Source organism: Dermacentor silvarum, chromosome 6 (genome assembly GCF_013339745.2).
Source record: "Dermacentor silvarum isolate Dsil-2018 chromosome 6, BIME_Dsil_1.4, whole genome shotgun sequence".
NCBI lineage: Eukaryota > Metazoa > Arthropoda > Arachnida > Ixodida > Ixodidae > Dermacentor > Dermacentor silvarum.
In genome coordinates, this window is record NC_051159.1 from 179,042,955 (window position 1) to 179,062,751 (window position 19,797).

Consider the following 19,797-nt stretch of genomic DNA (forward strand, 5'->3'; position numbering starts at 1 on the left):
ACGTGAACTTACACTTGCACAGTGGAACTCGACGGAATTTACAAACGCTCGTCTCCACAACTTGGATCCTAATCTACAGCTCTGTCTTCCATAATGAATATCTAGAGCTGAGGAGGCGCTTCTGTGCCGCTTGTGGCTTGACGTGGCCTTCACAAATGCCTACTCATTTCAGATTGGAATGGCCAACAGCCGTACATGCGACAACTGTAGCTGTGAGAAACAATCGCCCACTTTCTCTGAGTGTCCCCGCTTCAGTGTGCCCAGGAAAGAACTTTCAAGAGTGTTAGATGAACTTGATAAACATCCTTTGTCAGAAGAACGGGTCCTGAGAAACTGGCCGAGACCGTCCTTAGCACAGAAGGCTTTGAAAGCGTTGTTGCGTTTCTTGCGGAGAACTGGTCTCAGAGACAGACTTTAAGCAGTGCCGTGCTCTTCTTTACATATTTTTTTTTTATGTCTCTTTTCGATTATCTTTTATTTCTCTTGCTCCCTTTCCCCAGCATAGGGTAGCCAGCTGGTCTGAGAACTGGCTAACCTCCCTGTCTCTCTGTCTATTGCTCCTTATTTCCTACTCCCTGTCACTAGTACTAATTCTGTCACTTGTAACAAAAAGATAATTGCATTGCATTATAAGACCGCAGAAAATGCTGCTTGTCCAGTTCAATTCGATTTTTAGACAAAACAACTCACTGACGTTACCCTTGACAAAAATGTGGGCAGTCGAAATGTTTCATTTTTGCTTGACTCTGCACCACCCGCGCTATAGCGTTTCAGTAGTTTTGTTATCGTGTAGTGCTGCGCTGGTCTTGTTGGCTCGCAAAGCTCACACAAACTGCAAGTAGCAGAGAATTCCATGTCCACGTGGTGTCATGGGATGCCCGAACAATCCATGCCACTTTACCAAAAGCAGTTGCAGCGACGAATCGAATGCTCTATCTTGGCTCAGTATTTCCATGGTTGTAAGTTTGTGCTTTGCGAAAAAAAAAAAAAAAAAAAAAAAAAACACAGCACTGTCTGTCAGGTACCGTTTGACTACCTGACAGCAGTAAAGGGTGGAGATGGCGTATGCAACATCACTCCCAACTAGGGGGTGGGCAACTTGAATTGTGCTAAAGGTATGCAGACCCTTCAGATGCGATTTTCTCATAAAGTTTTTTCCTGGCACGAAACAAGTGCTGCGAGGTTTCTGGAACGGTATTTTAACAGTCCACGTTCACTTAATATTTGCCTTTAGTATCCCTTTAATTAAGAAATGTAAAGAGAAGTAAGCCAGAAGAACCTACCAGTCCAGCCTGAATAAATGTTCATCTTTAGTGTCCCTTTAACAGCAGAATTTCAATGTACAGTGCAGCATAGGCACTTTCAACAGGAAATCAGGATACACTTTATACAGCCAGTTTCATTACAGTGACATATTACACAGAATTGAATGCATGCAGGACCCATGCAAGTACATTAAAACTTCAACAGCAGTGGCAACAGCAAGGCACTACATCTAGTGAAGTGCAAAAATTCAGTAAGTACAATAAGTAAATGGGCACTACAGAAGAAGCCCACATCACTCAAAACATGAAAGCATCACATAGAAACAACAATAAAAACAAAATATTCTAAATGAGACAATAACTTTGTACAGATCAGTGAAGTTGAGCATCCTCAAATAGAAAAAAAAAAAAAAAAAATAATGCCCAAGACTAAGCTTACACGACATATAAAACCTACAGTGACTGAAGCAAAATATTTCTGCACCCAATAGAAGACTTAATATAAAGCTTATGCGTACAATAGAGTTCTACCTCAAGGCTTTAGATTCTATGTTGAACTCAAAAAGCAAAGTTATGTAGATATAAAGAGAACAAGCTGACATAACATGCAATTTAAAGCTTTCGAAATCATTGAAATAATGCAACATTAAACATTTTTGGCTTTCATCTGACACTTTCGGCACTCCTTGGTGCTTAGGTTTCCAACTGCCGTTTGGCATCTGAACAATTGAACCGTTTCTTTTTCGGGAGAGCCAAACTTAAGCCAAAACACTGCAGCTGCAACAACAACATAGGAGCATTTGCACACTTAATAAAAGCAGAGCCAAGAGCTCAAGCTTAAGTCGTTCTTTTAACGATTTTATTAGGAATGCTGTGGCATTTAAAAACTTGAAGCAACATTCTAGGGGAAAAAAAAAAAAAAAAACCCTGTAACAATCAATTCTACTATACGTTCTTTAGGCCTTATTGTTGGCTCAACCAATGTTGTGCGAAGGGATACAGATAAAACTCGGCTTGGAAAGAAGGCATGCGCTGCTCAGTTCCGCCTTCGGACGCAGGCATCAGAGCACTGCGCATACGGCGTGCAGGCCTAACGCATGTACGCACGTACATAGGCGCTTGCCATTATCGTTGTGTTGGGTCATCTAGCGTGACAGATGACAAAGAAAGAAGAATATAAAATGAAATACATTTCACAAAATGCACTCGAACCCACTTATAACGATCCTAGATACAGTAGAACCTGCTGATACGTTTCTCACGGGACCGTAACAAAAAAAAGCAAAAAAAAAAAAAGAAAACGTAAGAGCTGGGAAATGTAAGAGCCGAGAAATAGGAAAAATTGAGAAATGAGAGTAGTGTTGAACTGCGCACAATATTATTTTAATCCTTACATTATTAGCAAATTAGTAGACAGCTATACAAAGTAAGAATAGTAGTTTTATCGTCCATATAAACTTGTAAACATTCGCTTATGAACTATATTAACAAGCATGGTGTCAGTGCCAACAGGCAAACATGAACACATCACATTCGATGAGCGCAGACACGCGCTGTCAAACGCTGGCGCGAGGAAGCGCCGCTGCAGCAGCAAGTGAAGTGACCTTCGCGCTGTTGTCTGTCGCTTCAACACAAACTGAGCGCCGAGAACACACAGCACACACAAAGCTACGAGCCGCCAACGCACCTACACCGCGTAGACTCTGCCCCCAACGCAGATCGCTTTCAAGATACGGCGTGCAGTACGCAGTTGATGCCAGAGCAGGGTGGTTAGCCAGAGTACAACATCGCCAGCTTTCCCTCCCTCCCCCCTCGCTCCCTCGCGGGTGCCTCGAGCGCAACGGAAGAAGGCGCGCTCCCTCCCCGCTTTTCTTTCTTGCGCGTGCGAGATTTAGAAGCGGTCGTCGGCTCCCCTCGCACGCTTTCACTTGCACATACAGCACAAGGCGCGCGGCGACGGCGTTATCGCCTTTGTACTTTATACGGAATATCTATGCGCCAAAACTAATTTTAGGGTCACAACGCGTCATAGACACCATCTTCAGATAGCAAATATGGATCTCAAAGGCCATACTTTTGCTCGCGGAAACCGGAAATACGTCATAGCTGTAGCCCCTGGCACTTTGGGTGGCCAATGCCATCGTCAAGCCACCAAGCCAAGCGACATGAAAAGTCAAATGGCCACTCGGAATGGTCCCACAGTTGCGATGCAACAGCAGGGTCACCAATGCATTGGGATCTATGGGAGCTGTGCCGGGACCGGCCGAAAACGACGCAACAGCCGGGAAAACGCAGCACTAGGGAATGTAACAGCAGGGTTCTACTGTATAACGATCCATCGGTTACAACAACCACATTTCAGGAATTTACAATTTTTCGACCCTATCTATTGAAACTGCGTCCAGGTATAATGAACAGTTGAAACCCTGTAACTGTAAAAGGAGGACGGATGCGAAGTTCTGAAGCATGGAAGCGCGATACTCCTGCGACCAGACTCAGCAAGAACACAGCTTGATGCGCCCCTGCCACGCAAAGTTGCAAAGAGTTGGCAATTATGGTTTGTCGACGCTTTGCTTACATTGATGCTGGTAACGGTTGGCGATGGTGTTCTACCTTTAGAACATTGCACTTTTTGGGTGAAAGCAAAAAAAAAAAAAGAAAGAGAAGTTCACTTTGCAGCCCTCGGAGTGAGTGTGGCCGATGCGGCAGCCATAATGGCAAAACCTATGCAAAATGCAGGCATGCCACAGTAGTTTCCTCTTCTAACCAACTAGAATGCTTTGCTATCGTATGCAGAATCCCCTCGTGTTGCACTGATAGTAAAATATATCACAAGCTCTCGGACAAAAAAATGAAGCGGATGCACTTGTAGTTTCTAAATAATGACAGGTGATCGGAACTGGGCAGGCACCGTTTCAAAGGGCCTGCGCCACCGCATTTCATTCTTTAAATTACGTATATTTAAATACCGAAAATTTGCAGTTAGATGCGGAAAAGTGCCGGGAACAAAAATGAACGTACTGAAAATTTCATTTTTGGACCAAAGTGGTGTTAAATTGTAACAGCCAAACCCAGCTACAGGGTCATTAATTTTTGTGAATTTTGAAGGGCAAGTCCACATATAACGACCACTTTTTTGTGAAACTATCGAGTTCGTTATAAACGGGTTCGACTGTAGCACCCGTAAAGGCATGGAGTGTTTACTGTATGCAGAACCATGTACCAGTATGACACTCCATATGCTTCATACTTCCTGCTGGGCAAATCTACATACACTTCAGATGTGTTAGAACAGCCTTTTCCGTATAGCATAAAGGTGCTTGTTTTAGAGTAGGAGGAAGAGAATATTTCCTTTTGTGGCACCGAACCTGTTACACTTATTGTAGGCACCTATATACACTGTGGCAGAAGAGAAGCCTCAAGCACTGACAAAGCACAATGCTGTTTAGCATCAGTGATGCGATGAGAGTTGGCATATTCATCATGATATGACTGATGACCTCTATTTTACATGTAACAGCAAATTTTATGCCTCCTAGCTGGCTTAATGCCGTCCTTTCTGAGACAGCATATCAACTTCTTAAATTTGCAACTTGCATGCACATTAGAACACGTCTGCAGGTTTACTGGACATAGCCACAAACCTTTGGCCAAGTGCTACGACTCTACACAGTTCATGCCAACAACTAAATGAGCAACAAGTTAAATTTTCTCAAGCAATGGAGGGTAGACACAGAGAAACAAAAGCACTAATCTGTGCTACACAAGAAAAAGGAGACCATACAGCAGTATGAAATGATAAAATGTAAACAGTGTGACAATGTGGCTATATATATATATATATATATATGGTCAACGATCCATGGCTCTCATGTCAGTCGCAGACACAGTGATGAGATGAGGCACCAAGGTGTCGCAGACACAGTGATGAGATGAGGCACCAAGGTGCCAGTCAAGATGTGGGGGCCAAATTTTAATGCTGTTAGGCATCACCCTCCACTGTACTCTAACTCATACAAGTGTTGTCTTAGAATCACTTCAAGCAAATGACTTCACACTATGCAGATGGTTTTACAAGAGCCCATGCAAGGCCTTTCCAAATTACTTATGCATGTGATCCTTTGGATTTAGTATTGCAAACTGTGTGAATTGCATAGCTAACGACAACATGGTGCCATACAGAGCACCCCCTTTCTTCCAAATAAACCTTACTATTTCCTCTTCATTGCATTTGCAACAAACAAATGATAATATCAGCTTTCACTTGGTCAAATCACTTAAATAACTAAACATCAACAATGATTTGTCGCTCTTTTCAAGAGACAAGTTGCCTGGTTTTGCACTGTTATGCCTAAAAAGACATCACTGTCACTGTGATAAGTTCTTAAATTTCAGCCTACCAGACAGTACTGCAGAATTTGACCATTGTCCATGCTTTGGAGATGCAGAACGGTTTACTAAAGGCCCCTTTGAAGATATGAGTAGCAGGCCATAGCTGTTTTGGATGCATACGTGTGACACTATACTAAAACTGTACATTACAGACTTTGTGCAACTCAAGTACTGCATGTGGTCTGCTCTGAAGAGCAAGTAAGCCATTTCATAGGCATTGGTCGTGTTGGTACAACACACGTCCCACTAAAGAATTAAAAATGATTTTGTACATACAGGATGAACATGTGATTACGACTCGCTACCAACTTGGCTGCATTTCATGCAGCCTAGTGGACTAATTTCCACACTCGAGTCCAACAGCTAGCTCGGTGCATGCAAAGCTGCACCATATGATTCCAGAAAAAAATAATAGCACCATATGATACATGATGGTAACAATATCAGAGTGCAGTGCCTTTTACCCTAAGCAAACCAAAGCCTGCAAGCAACTGGGATGCCATGCCGCAAGCAGCGTCTTAGAAACCACCTGTCAATCAGCACCCATGATAACGAATAATTGTAAGCTAGGAAGTTAAGCAGAGCTATCAATAAAACATTAGGACATTAGGCTTAGGGCATGCATATGCTTGCCTCACTGCACTGAATGAGTAACACAAAATGAAAGCTCACCAGTGAGCTAAACGCAGAGAACTGTTTTGAGTCGACCTCTGGGCCCACTTTGAGAACAGCTCTCAAATGAGCATGACTTAACCTAGGTAATATGGCCTTTCAATGGGAGGGCAACTACACTGCTCAACAAGTGACAGGAAAAAAATCTTGAGAAAGGACGATTACAGCAAATGACACAAGTGCAGTGCTGACTATCTCAAGATGCAGCACCGTTGCTTCAACACAAAAATGGCACTTAAATTGCCAGAGAGTGACTGGCGGAGATACCTCCTTTGTACAATGTCTCAGGTCCACGATTCACAGAAGCTGACAAGTGCCCTTCTCTACACTATTGGAGACGTGCGCTTGGGCTGCCCAGTCACTGCAATTGCCTGGTGCATGCACCATCCAGGCAACAGCATGATGCTACAGACACGTAAGTGCATTGGAAGAGGGTGTCCACCTATGCTTGAAGCCTGCTTCTACACATACGCCCTTTTACCTTTCTATTTCGTAGACATTTTCATCTGTCCAGAAACACAGAACCAGGTTAAAATCATTTGCAGCCTTCCGACACATCAAGCCATCTTGGGTATATTACGCCTTCACAGTAAAGCTTGTGTCCGTGGCTGTCACAACCTCCACTAAGCAGCTTGATGCTTCTCGAAAGACAAAACAGCGGTAAAGGCATGCACGCCGAGACAACTTTTCAGTGTACTCAATTGATGAACCTATCCCAAGACAGTTTTTTAACTCTGCCTGCAGGCCCACGTTATTGTAACTTCACTCTTCTTCAGACGCAACAATGATTACTGCACTCTGAATCCCAGTCCAAGCCACCGGTGCATATTTACACAGAGGGAGTCCAGAATCAGCCCCTCTTTGCCAGCCAACAGGCAGCTGCAGGAACAAACTTTTCACTTCAACACTTCTTGCAATGTGGTAGGGGCCAAAGTTATGAGTATGTGCTATAACAGACATGGTGTCTGGCTCGTATAGCAACGAGTCACAGCGCAGCCAACTGAGCTGGACATGCATATGCCAAATCTCTTGGGTAATTCCAAAAAGATGTGCTCAGCGGATCTGGCGGGCAGCTTGCTTGGCCCTCTTCAGATGTCCAGCAGCAAGCCCACCTAAGTAAAGAACAAAAGTGCCCATTCTCAAAATTTCAACGTGTGTCGACATTAATGAACATCGAGCCTGGTGCTTGCGCTATGCATGTTCTATATGTGTTCTATTTACACTCGCGAAACCACCCTTACATTTACTGTAAGCCAAGTTCTCAACCCCATTTCAGCACTACCTGCCACCTGCTTTCTTTCTTATATTGGTGACAGCAATATTTTTACATCCCAAGCATGCAACAAACATCACCATACTTGCCAAAGCTTGGCAAGTATGGAGATGGACCTTAGGGTTGGCCCCTTACTTTGTCACAGATTCTGACACAGGTTACCTTGGTAAACTAACTAAATGGGACTTACACATGCTCTTTCCATATAGTTACTATGGTTTCAGTCAAGATTCTACCATACATTCATGTGCAAGGGTTGCACCAGTGTAAGAGCTGCAACCCTAAATTTGAGTTAAAGGGACACTTAAGTGCAACACTATATCACTTTACAGTGTTCTTTCAAAACTATATTTTAATTCAGTAGGCATAAAAAGGTTGATTACTAATGCAAAAACAAAGGCCATGCTTCCCTTTATGCTAATTTTGCACCAAAATCTCAGTATACTGGCTCCTTTATTTTACTTTTACTCGTGTATGGTCTGCACCTCCTGAATTAGCCTCCACCCCCCCTCCCCTCCCCCCACCCCCCCCCAAAAAAAGTGCAACCCGTGGTACAGTCGACTTCCATTCATTCAACTCTGACATGACTGACCAAATTGGCCAAATTACAAAGCTGGTCTAATTAAAGGGTCCCTGAAATGTTTTTTTTTTTCGTACCTAAGATGACTGCTTAGACATAGAGAGTATCTCTCAAGGATTGCTTTCTCAGAAGACCATTTATTGTTTATTATTTTTATTGTTTATAATTTATTGTTTTATTATTGCGTGCAAGCACGAAATAATAAAACAGGTAAAACTGTTCTGCAGCCCAGTAAGTGCACACACGAACTTGGTAGGCGGTCGCAGTAGTTGCGGACCGATTGCTCATGGACCCAAACTCCACTTCAGGCATGTAGCCATCAGTCAAGCTTGTGCGTGTGATATGACCAATCATCGATGTGCTCTACTCATACCAACATTTTAAGGGTGAACCTCCCAAAACGACTTGCCACCCACCCACCCACTAGTCCTGCCAGCTAGGCCTAACCAGCGGTGCTTCGTCAGTCACTAAAGTTGCAATTTAGCCTGACCTCTGACATTTCCGTACGGGATACGGTGATGGTGACAATGTTATCGATAGCCAAAAGTCTAATAGCAGCATGCAGAGTGCTGGTATGCGTGTTTTCCAAATTTTCGCGCTCCGAGGTGGGGGTGCAGGCAGGCCTTATGCAAGTAAATACGATAATTCGACTTCGCTCTGCAACCAGCTAGCCTCCTGGTCAGCTCAGAAGGAACAGTGACTGCGCCGGAAAGACGTTGGTCCTTGGTTCAATGCCTGGACTAGGACAAATTTTTCTTCAGCTCCGAAGCTTTCGTTTTGAAAAAACGACAAGGGTTTCCTTCGCAGCTTTGTGCTACTGTCAGGTGAATGAAAATATTTCCTTTCATAAAGCTTTTTCTAACTTGCAGATTTCCACAGAACTTATCTGCAGTTTTCATGGATCACATGTGGGCCTTTCACCTACATATCATCAAAGTTTTACTTGCTGTAGTATTGTGAGCAGAGATTTGCCAACTGTGCATACCTCCAACTGTTGGTCAGGGGGCAGCAGGTCAACTGGGCACATTCCTTCCTTGTTGCGTGCCTCCAGGGGTGCTCCATGGTGCACGAGCAGGCGCACCAGCCTGTCCTGCTCTCGGCTGGGTGAACGGCAAGCCATGTGCAGTGCTGTGTCACCCGCATTATTGGCAATGGCAACCAGGCGGCTGGGGTTGTCCGCATTCAGCAGCAGAAGCTGCAGATGACATGTACATGGCAAGAGGTTCTTTTTGTTATCTCCAGAAAAATGGTCACAATTTGTTTCCAACATAATGTAAGCCCATATTTCTGCAGCAAGAAGACAAGATGTGTCAGGCAGAATGTGTCTCTCGTAGCAATATATTTCACTTTTCAGTGACAATGGACACATTCCTGTACGCGACTTTCTTTTGCTACAGTTCTATTTGGCTGTGGCAAGGAAAAAAGTCCCGGACATTCAGCTGCAAGTAAATTGAACTCTCAGCTTAACCCCGTAATAGTTTTATTAATTATTAATTTCTATACCCAAACTGACTATTCCTTAAAGATAAGCAGTTGGCTAGTAGGTTTAACAAACCAACTAGCCTGCAAACGAGCGTGTCTCGTTTATCTTGACTGGACGAGTACAAAACGGTTTTGGGACAGATCCGCAAAGACGAGTTGTGCTCGTCCGAGACGGTTAAGGGGTTAAGCAATGTGGCTTCATTTTATTTTAGTCTGCAGTGTACAGCTGAATTCAGTTAATCCAACCCTGACAGGACAGACGAAATTTATCAAATTATCCGGCGGGTCGAATTAAACAATATGTAGAAAAAAAAAAACGACAAAGCACACCGCTGATTCAATAGGCAGTCTTTGCCCAATTCTAACACACCCCCCGAATCAAGCACATGCCCACTTTCTATTTGTTCAATGTAGAAAACTAACATAGAAACGACATAAAAAGTCCTAAACAAAGTAGAAATGTAATGTGCAGCCAATGTTTTGGCAAGAAAAACGGGCAAGAGTTTAATGTATTGTACAATGGAGGCCAGTTTCATAAAGTCAACTTTGCCGCAACATATTTGTGTTATGCTTTGGTAAAACATACGAACGCGGCAAAGGTGGCTTTGGTTTCGTATTTGATTGCACTGTGCAGGCCATTATCAGCCCAAATTTTAGTGAAAAAAGAAAAAAAAAAGAGCGCATTAGAATTGGGTAAATACCATAATCATACATTGTGAGCTTTACTTATTCCTTCAACATCTTCCTAGGCCAGGCTGAAAATAAACATTTTCAACAGGAGATGATGTGTATTCAACACATTCGCCGATACAGATGCTGCCACTAAAGGGGTCACCATAGGGGTCAGGCGTGTGCGTGCCGACTGGTTAAATTCGAATTATCCGACGAAGGCCAATTTTCGGATCGAAATAACAAACGTTTGGGCCCATAGAAATGCATGGGCGCTGGCCAGGAGCTTCGGTCAGGATCCAATTAACCTGAGTAAAATTCATGGAAGTCTACTGTATTGGTACATGCGACCACTTTACTGATGGCACTGCAACGTTTGATGGGATGTTCGATGTGTTACGTCCCATCAGCAATGAATAAGGAATAGATTTTTGTTTCTCACAATCTCTGTAGCTAATAATAAAATCACAGGAAGCTTGATCTGATGAATAGGGCATGTGGGCAGCGCTGACCCATCCCTGAGAGGCTAATTACCATGTAATAGCCAAACCAGTTGGAGCTGCCGTGCTGTCGTGGTGGAGAAACCAATCTCCTGCACATCACACTTTTGTGCATTTCCCTTGCGCATTCTTTCCAATTTGCTTTAATAACTCCAAGTAAAATTGGTGACAGTACGTCCGGGAGGAGTGAATTGCCACTGAAAATTTCCCCAAACACCAAATAAAAATGAAGAATAAATGATGATAATCGTCATCCCACGAGTGCACTTGTCACATTTTTAAAGTCTTGTTGAAGAAGACTTGTTTAACGGGCTTAAAATTTGGTTGGTTTCGGAGATGTACCCATAGCACCAGCTTACATCACCCGTGATGATCTTTGAAAGAAGGTCTGGATCGCATTCGATGTGATTTCTCAAATCATGGCATAAAATGAAACAAGTGTTCTTTGCCTTGTTTTTTGTCCTCTGTGAGCAGGTGAGGAACCAACATTGCAGTGGTGCGTCTCGTACCAAATTCCATCCTCAAAATCCTCTCACAAGAGCTCGAACTTATGAAAGCAGATTCTGAAATCTTGTAAATTGTGTGGCAATAACTCTGGTTGACTTTTTGTCTCAACAATCTTGTAGGTACAACCAGTTGAAGGTAAGCCGGAATGGGAACGGACTTTAACACTCATTTCTCCTATGGGAAGCACCCAAACCACTCAAAAACTCATACGGCTCAAAGCCTCCTCCATAAACGTCAATCGAAGCAATTCAACTGTTTCTTTGGTTGTTTTAATAAAGAAAATCAAAATCTCAAGGAGATTTGCTGTTCATTACGAACAGACATCACAATTTCGCAAGAGAAGTGCCACAACAGTTGGGCATCTGTCACCACAAATCTGTACAACATTTTACGGTCACGTCAGCTTGGCCACCGACTTGTGAAGTGTCCGCCTACAACAACCGAGTGGGAAAACACAGCAATACAATTATGAAAAGTTCTATGGAGCCAGTCCACAAACTGAATAGTATCTACTATTTGATATACAGTCAAACCCAAATATATTGAACCCACATATAACGAATTATTGTGTATAACGAACAGCAATAAAGTCCCCTTGAAACTTTTTGTATAAAATTTTTATTTTATATCGAATTACCTATATACTTTATCAAACTTCTTTTGTGATCCCCGTAACTCTTTCCCTACCATGGGGAAAATAGGTGCAGACTCACTTTTCAGAAACTCGAGCAGAGCAGTAAGGCTGACAGCTTCAAGCTGCCTTCCCGTAGCGAGGGCGCACGCGGCAGCGGAACCCTCCATTGACGTCACACGCGAGAGGGCGCCACTCATAGATCTCAGGGCGAATATCAGTCACCACGCGGTAAGATACAGAACACATTTGCACTGAACTAACATTCTGAGGCATTTCCCAGACGCTAGAACTGTAGAATGACCTGCCTGTGTAGAACGGTGTCGTGCATGGCTTCCTGCAAACGTGGTTGGTAGGCAGTCTCTCCCAGTCGGCTAAATAATAGTTAGGCCTTGCTATGGTGCATTTGTCAAGAACAGGAAAGACGTGAAGTAATTCACTATGGATCACTCATGGCCTACGCATCGTCACTTCTTTCGAACTGATGGACACGGTCGAACATCAGCTCTACCAGGGTACAGATGCCGATGCGTCTAAACAACCACAAGCAAAGCCATTTACAAGCAAAAAGCAAAGCAGGTGCACGCATAAGAACGAACAGAGGAGAGTAAGAGGTGGAGAGTGACAGAACAAAGCAGCCGAGCGGGCGCGTATGGTTTCGCACCGAAGCTCTCAGTCGCCTTCCCAACCCAGGCCGTAATGTGAGTAGGCAAGGCAAAGAAAACAATCCCGAACAGGTGCGGGAATGCAGCGAATGGCAAGGAGAAGGAGGAACACACGTGTTTGGTTTTGCATTAGAGTCAGGTTGTGTTTGTGTTACACCGGCACCGCGACGGACGTTAAACTGCCAGCAGACGCAGACATGCACGGGACCAAATAAAAAGTCGTAGAAGAAAGGCAGGCGGTGCTTGCTCTCGACCACATGGAGTTGCACCACGAAGCCCAATGCAATGTAATACCTGCAATAAATGCAATCACTCTGTAATGCTCGCGCTGGACTCGCTTCATATTCACCAACCCAAGAGTTTCAAGTGGCTAAGCACCTATAAGTTTAGCTGCCTTACTGGAAGCGTGGCACCCGTGCAGGACTCCTGTACCATCACGCAATAGGTCAGCAGCAGCACTGTTTAGGCTGCGTGCAGTGAAGATGTAGTGCGGGGCAATGGCGGGTGACGGAAGCAAATGATGGGGGAGACCCAAGTTCAAAAATATTTTTTTTCTCGCTTGAAAAAAAAAAAAAAAAAGACTTCGATTAAATTTACTGAATTAAATGTTACTGTGTTCATCTATAAAATGCATCACGCTCCATAATTTTTCATGGACCAGCTCGATATGTAATTTATGGCTGAACACAAGGTTCAACTGTAATTTTATCCAGTTCATTTTTTTTTACAAACTTTAAAGGGAAGTATTAAGTCAAGTTAGATTGACAGAGTATTTGTCTAAAACTCTATCGTTTTTTGTACACCAATACACTATCAATTTACTGCCTAGGAAATTGCCGTCAAAGGTCCAACTACTGCTTCTCAGTTTGAACCGCCTGCGCCAGAGCGGAGGGACTTGACCTCGTCTCCACGTGACCGCCCTGCATGCAGTTCTTATGCCTTTTGTAAACTCTTTATTTAGCTCTATATACGAAGCATACTGCTTGGTGGGTGTAGGTGTTCAGCTTGTGCGAGTCACTCTGTGGCTCTGCTTGGGTTCAGGTTACCAGTTGCGGTCACTTGAGCCTCGGTGCCAGAGCCAGCAGGGTGGTCAATTGCCACACGTTGCCGCCTCGGCTGGCCGTTGTAAACAGAGAAAAAGGGATGCCGTTTGCAGTGGCAGGCGGGTCACAGCCGCTTTCTGTGAATCAGAGGTGCTGACGCCACACATAAGAGGAACCATAGTCGACAACAGATATCACCACTCCAATTATCCATTTTCGTCATTTTCTCACTTACAAAACCTCTATTTTCATTATGAATGAAGAATTTCTTATTACAGAAGCATAATCTTGCAATCTAGCTCGACTTAATTCTTTCTTCCTGGAGTTTTACGTGCCAAAACCACTTCTGATTATGAGGCACGCCGTAGTGGAGGGCTCCGGATTAATTTTGACCACCTGGGGTTCTTTAACGTGCACTACAACGCAAGCACACGGGCGTTTTTGCATTTCGCCTCCATCGAAATGCGGCCGCCGCGGCCGGGATTCGATCCCGCTACCTCGTGCTCAGCAGCGCAACGCCTTAGCTGACTGAGCCACCCCGGCGGGTAGCTCGACTTAATATTTGCCTTTAGTGTCCCTTTAAGTTTGCCCAGTACGAAACTACTCTGAGTTCATTATTTTTGTATACTGTGCGACAACACAAATGTGTTATGAAATATAGGAAGTAAATAAACAATTTTATAAAAAAACTCCAATATCCCTCATATTAGACTTTTTCCTCCAATTACAAACACACAACACCCAACACAAATGCCCTTAAAAATGAGTTAACTTCAAGGCCGCATCCTTCTAGAAGGCACTGTAAGAGCTTTATAGTCATCTGGAGAAAAAAGATTTTTTCGTTAATTTTCTTTTTCACCATGTTCTGCTCTCCCAGTGCGAAATTAAAATGGTGCTCACGTAGTGAAAACATTTTTTTAAGGTGAAATATCTTGGCTATGTCCCCCTTGAGATACTGTTAATAGCCACGATTTCTTTCATGGAAATTGGTAATGGTCGAGTGGCACCTCTGGTACGTTTGGCATGGAAATGATCCAGTAAGAAAAAGCGCACTGATTCAAACACTCTCCTTCATTGCTGTCAGATATTGGCAAATAGCAGCCGCGCGTGGGAATGTGCAACAGTTAAACCTGCTTATAACAAATTCCTGGATATAACTGGATAATTCCTGGATAAATCCCTGCCGTTACGCCGTAGACGCACATGTATTTGGGACCTCTACGTAACGAAGTGGCAGAGGGAGATACCCTCGAAATAACGAATTCCCCCCCCCCCCCCCCCTCGACAACCTAGAGATTTTGCCCCAACTTTTGTCATTTTTGCGCAAGCAGCAACCAGAAGCACCTTCTCCGCCTCGACGGAATGCAAAACGAGCGCACGTGTGCGTGCTAGCGTGTGCGAGACGGGCCTGCATCTCTTGGGCCGGCGATCTTGCCGCCGTGGGCGTGACCTTTCCCCCTCCCTTCATTCAAACCTGATCCTGCCGCTTGCTGCGCTGGCCTAGCCCGCCAAGCCGGCACTCTCCTTTTCCAGTTGATGTTGCCGACGCACTGGCAGACTGCTGTGACACATCACACTCAATGAGCACGGACACGCGCTGTCAAACGCTGGCGGCGTGTGGAAGCGCCGCTGCAGAAGCGAGCGAAGTGACCTTCGTGCTGTTGTCTATAGCTTCAACGCAAACTCAACGCCGAGAACACACAGCACGCACAAAGCTCCAAGCCGCCGACGCACCTATACTGCCTAGACTCTGCCCCTACGCAGATCGCTTTCAAGATACGGCCCGCGCGACCGCGCGCCGCCGCGCAGTATGCAGTTGATGCCAGAGTACAGTACAACGCCGCTCGCTATCCCTCCCCCTTCGCCGGTGCCTCGAGCGCAACGGAAGAAGGCGCGCTTCCTCCCTGCTTTTCTTTCTTGCGCTGCGCGAGATTTAGACGCGGCCATTGGCTCCCCTCGCACGTTTTCACTCACACATACAGCATACGGTGCGTAGTGACTGTGTTATTGCCCTTGGACTTTATATGGAACATCTATGAGCCAAAACCAATTTTAGGGCCACAACGCTTCACAGACACCATCTTTAGATAGCAAACTACGGGTCTCAAGGGCCATACTTTTGCTGGCGTAAACCGAAAATACGTCATAGTTGTCGCCCCCAGCACTTTGGGCGGCCAATGCCATCGTCAAGCCACCAAGCCAAGCGACATGAAAAGTCAAAATGGCTGCTCGGGCCGGCGGGGGGTGGTAGTTCGCAACGTATGATGCGGGAACGGTCCCACAGTTGCGACACAACAGCGGGCCGGGTTACCAATGCATTGGGTTATATGGGAGCTGTGCCGGGACCGGCCGAAAACGAGGTAATCGCCAGGAAAACGCAGCACCCGGGAACGTAACAGCGGGGTTCTAATGTAACACTATACGACGCTACGATGCCATCGTGACGCTCACTCTTTGTTTCCGATGCCTCACGCTTGTGCGAAACGATACGCGCCCACGCATCCAGTACCTGGTGCGACATTCCAAGGATGAGTGCTTCTACGAAAACGGAAAACGGGTGCGCGTAACAATCGAGGGCGCGTTAGAAACAAATAAATACGGTAAGCGTTTCTTTTTCGAATTTTCATGCCGAACCGGTATATAACGAAATCCTCCTTATAACGAAGTTTTTCGGGAATTTGTCAATTTCGTTATATCCAGGTTTAACTGTATATTACAAAATAAAGAGACCAGAAAAGAGTAAGGAGCAGGCTTGTGTTGAAAAGAGAGCGTTTGAGAAAAAGGCAACTTCGCGCTCTGTTTGCGAGCTCCATGGCACGAATGCAAGATTTAGCCGAGATGTTCATAGCAGTGTACGCTATCCATGGACTGTGTTTTTTCACGAAGCCAGAGAGGAGGTTCAGGGCCCATTTAAGGGGAGATGCGGGTCGAAAAACCACAATTTTTTCCGAAAAAAAAAAAAATCTATTTTGTGTTTTGTTGTTTTGTATTCCTCCAAGCCTCCTCTTTTATGTATTAAAAAATCAAAGCTGGGAATCAACTAGAAGTTAGCAAAAAATGCAAAAAGCACTTGCAGTGGCTCGTGAAAGTGCTAATTTACCCGCAAAAGCAACATTTCGCTCCGCGGGGTTGCTTGCTCTTGAATTTTAGTGGGGATGTAGGCCTAACCCTCTTCTCCCCGAGCCCACATCGGCAGCGCCACATTTTTGCTGAAAATACGAAAAGAAAATCATTTCCTCACCCAAGTCTAGCGTCTCGACATGTTCTTTAAACTTTCAAACGTGTTTTTTCCAGTTCTTCATTTTTAGAGTTTGTGCACTAAAATTTGTGTACTTTATGTAGTCTGATCATAATGAAATTTGGCATGCTTTAATATGTCCTGAATTCAAAGAAACAACTTTCAGAGCTTTCCACAAACATATTCAGTAAGATAATTTCAAAATATTCTTTGTTGAGAATGGTAGAACTGAAAGTACGCGTTGGAATCTTTTTCTAGACTAAAACACAAATGTTGCACTATATTTTTTTGCTTTGTTGAATTCTACTATTTATAATGAGAAATATGAGCTCTTTGTTTAGTGTTTCCTTATGCTCACTGTTATCGCCTAAGCTTGCACAAAAATGAATTTTTATACAAATGCATGGTGTGCAACACATTATCCAAATGAGCTATCAAAAAACTAAAAGCAGATTTGAAAAGAGGAGCTCAAACTCTGCAAATGGTGAAAGTTTCATTGAGCTGTCACAAATATTTAAAGAAAAGTTTTTCCGAGTAGCATCTCCCCTTTGCTCTTTTTATGGGCATACCCATATCACAGCCATGGGTTCTTGGTTCGAGCTGGAAATGGAATGACGGAAATATTTCAAAAATTTTATTTGCCCTGGTGGGGCTTCTGAGTGTGACGTTATGTGATGTTCGAATTTCCTACTACAATTCCCAGAGGAAAGTCTAGCACTACAATCATTCAACCACAATGACAATGATGGAGTACATGCATTTTTCTATGATTTGGCATAGCTTCATTGCAAAAGCAGTACTTTTGCCCATTTTTATGGTCGGTGGTTGGCAGTCGTATATCGGTGGTCCAAGGTTGGAACAAAGGTGCTGACGGAAAGGGTGCAGGCGCTCATGTTGTGGGGTGCATTCATTGCCGAACCCGCCAAACGTGAAGTGTCGTAGCTCTTTTAGATGCACATGCTGTCCATCTACACTATTGATAGAGATGTGCTGGTTAACGGCTCTATTCTCTACAGAATTATGCAAGGAAACAAAAGCTACCTAAATATCATCACTGCAACTAAGTATGTCATCAAGCACACCATTCTTTTAATAGAGTGAATAGCTTTCTTGAAGGGTTCAGCTATTTGTTTACATTGACAATCATCGCCAATGGTTCCTGCCCGAAATTTTTCTTTAAGATTAAAATTCTGGGGTTTAACACGCCAAAACCACAATCTGATTATGAGGCACTCCGTAGTGAGGGAATCTGGATTATTTTGACCACCTGGGGTTTTTTAATGTGCACCCAATGAACGGATTCAGCTGTGTTGCATGCTAGCCTACAGTAACCCGGTACTATTTTGTGTACTGTAATATGTTTAGAGACAAGCTAAAGCTCTCTAATTACGTTATTCTGTCAAGTAATTTTGAATGCACAACCACATCTTCCCACTTCAAATTATGCATGCCACTAGGTCTGAATGGCTTTTGGGCAGTGACACTCCCTATGAGTAGCTATTTTAAGCATTTCAATGACTTCCTTTTTATTGGTCATGATCTGAAAACAGTGAGGGTAGAAATATAGAGAATAAATTGGGCTAATCATTGCCATTCAGTAAATTTAAAATGACAGAGGAAGGGTTTCTGCGTGTTGCCCGCTCCTGGAACACGCGGCGAAACAAGTTTATGCTTGCGCCGTTGCGGCAGCAGCTTGCATCCCCATAAGTGAAAGCAAATTCACACTTTTTTTCTTAAAAACCAGGCAATTAACTGTGCCCAGAGTTACACTGAACAACGTGGACTCCAAAATGCAATCCTTCTGCAAAATTTCAGCAAGAACAGTGCAGTGGTAAGCGCAAAATCTTTTTTTGGACACACTAAGCGAAATATGCAGAACTCTGTCTAGCATATATAGCATGGCGCGAGGCGATGCGCTGGTCTAATATCAGATGCCACGACAGTGTCACTCTCGTTTTTGCACAATTGTCCGTGTGGCACCATGTGCATTACGCCGGTTTCAACGATTTGGAATGACCATCTATGTCTTTCCACCATGGAAACAACGGCTCGCTCAAGACGACGCAGCTCGAGTCGGCGAAAACACTGCACCACGCGCTGCTGCCACGCAATGTTGCAAAGGGTCGGTGGTGACTACGCTATTATCAGGAGATCACGGTTCGCAGCGCTTCGTTTACGCATTGCCGATTGCTGATAATGGTTCGCGGTGACGTTTTTCTTTCTTCAGCCAGAGCGACATAGACAACGTAATTTTACAGCTTTTGTGTGCCTGACACACTGCCGTAATGACCATGACGTCAGAGACCTTCGCAGAATGGCGGCATGCTGCAGAAGTTTCCGGAGTTTACGCTTCCGGCCTACTAGAACGCTTCGCTTTTGTGTGCAGAATACAGTCATGTCCAGCTAGTAGTAAAATATATCAAAAGTTCTCGAATAAAAAATGGCGGCTGCGCTTGCAGTTTCAAAATGACAGGTGCTCGGAACTGGGCGCCGTTTTGAAAGAGCTACCCGACGCCGCATTTCGTTTTTTAAATGGACTTTTTAACAGAAGTTTGCAGCTAGGTGCGGGAATGCACCGAGAACAAAAATGACACTGAAAATTTGGTTTTCAGCCCAAAGTGTCTTTAAGGGTGAATCCCTCTATAACGAACGACTGATATAACGACCACTTTTCGCAGAACTATCGATTTTGTTATAAACGGGCTTGACTGTACAAGTATTAGAGTATTTTTCAATGACATATATGGGTGAAAATGGGCTTGGACTTTTTCTGTATCTTTGCCCTAGGGCAAGCAAGTAATTGAACTCAAAAGTGACTTCAGTTACGGTTGTGGTGGCTCGAAAAAAGTTGTAGATATAAAACATAGTGGAAAAGAAAAA

General features: G+C 44.1%; 1 protein-coding gene across 2 annotated transcripts in view; it reads right to left on the reverse strand.

The window, feature by feature from the left end:
- Window positions 1–7,003: 7,003 nt before the first annotated feature.
- Window positions 7,004–19,797, reverse strand: part of LOC119456471 (NF-kappa-B inhibitor zeta-like) — a 30,851-nt gene continuing 18,057 nt past the window's right edge. For both annotated transcript variants that reach the window (XM_037718281.2, XM_037718282.2), the window contains exons 6-7: window positions 9,168–9,377; window positions 7,004–7,441 (exon numbers count right to left, since the gene is read on the reverse strand). In XM_037718281.2, coding sequence (XP_037574209.1) covers window positions 7,418–7,441; window positions 9,168–9,377 — 234 coding nt within the window. In that variant the 3' untranslated portion in view covers window positions 7,004–7,417. The remainder of the gene's footprint in view (window positions 7,442–9,167; window positions 9,378–19,797) is intronic.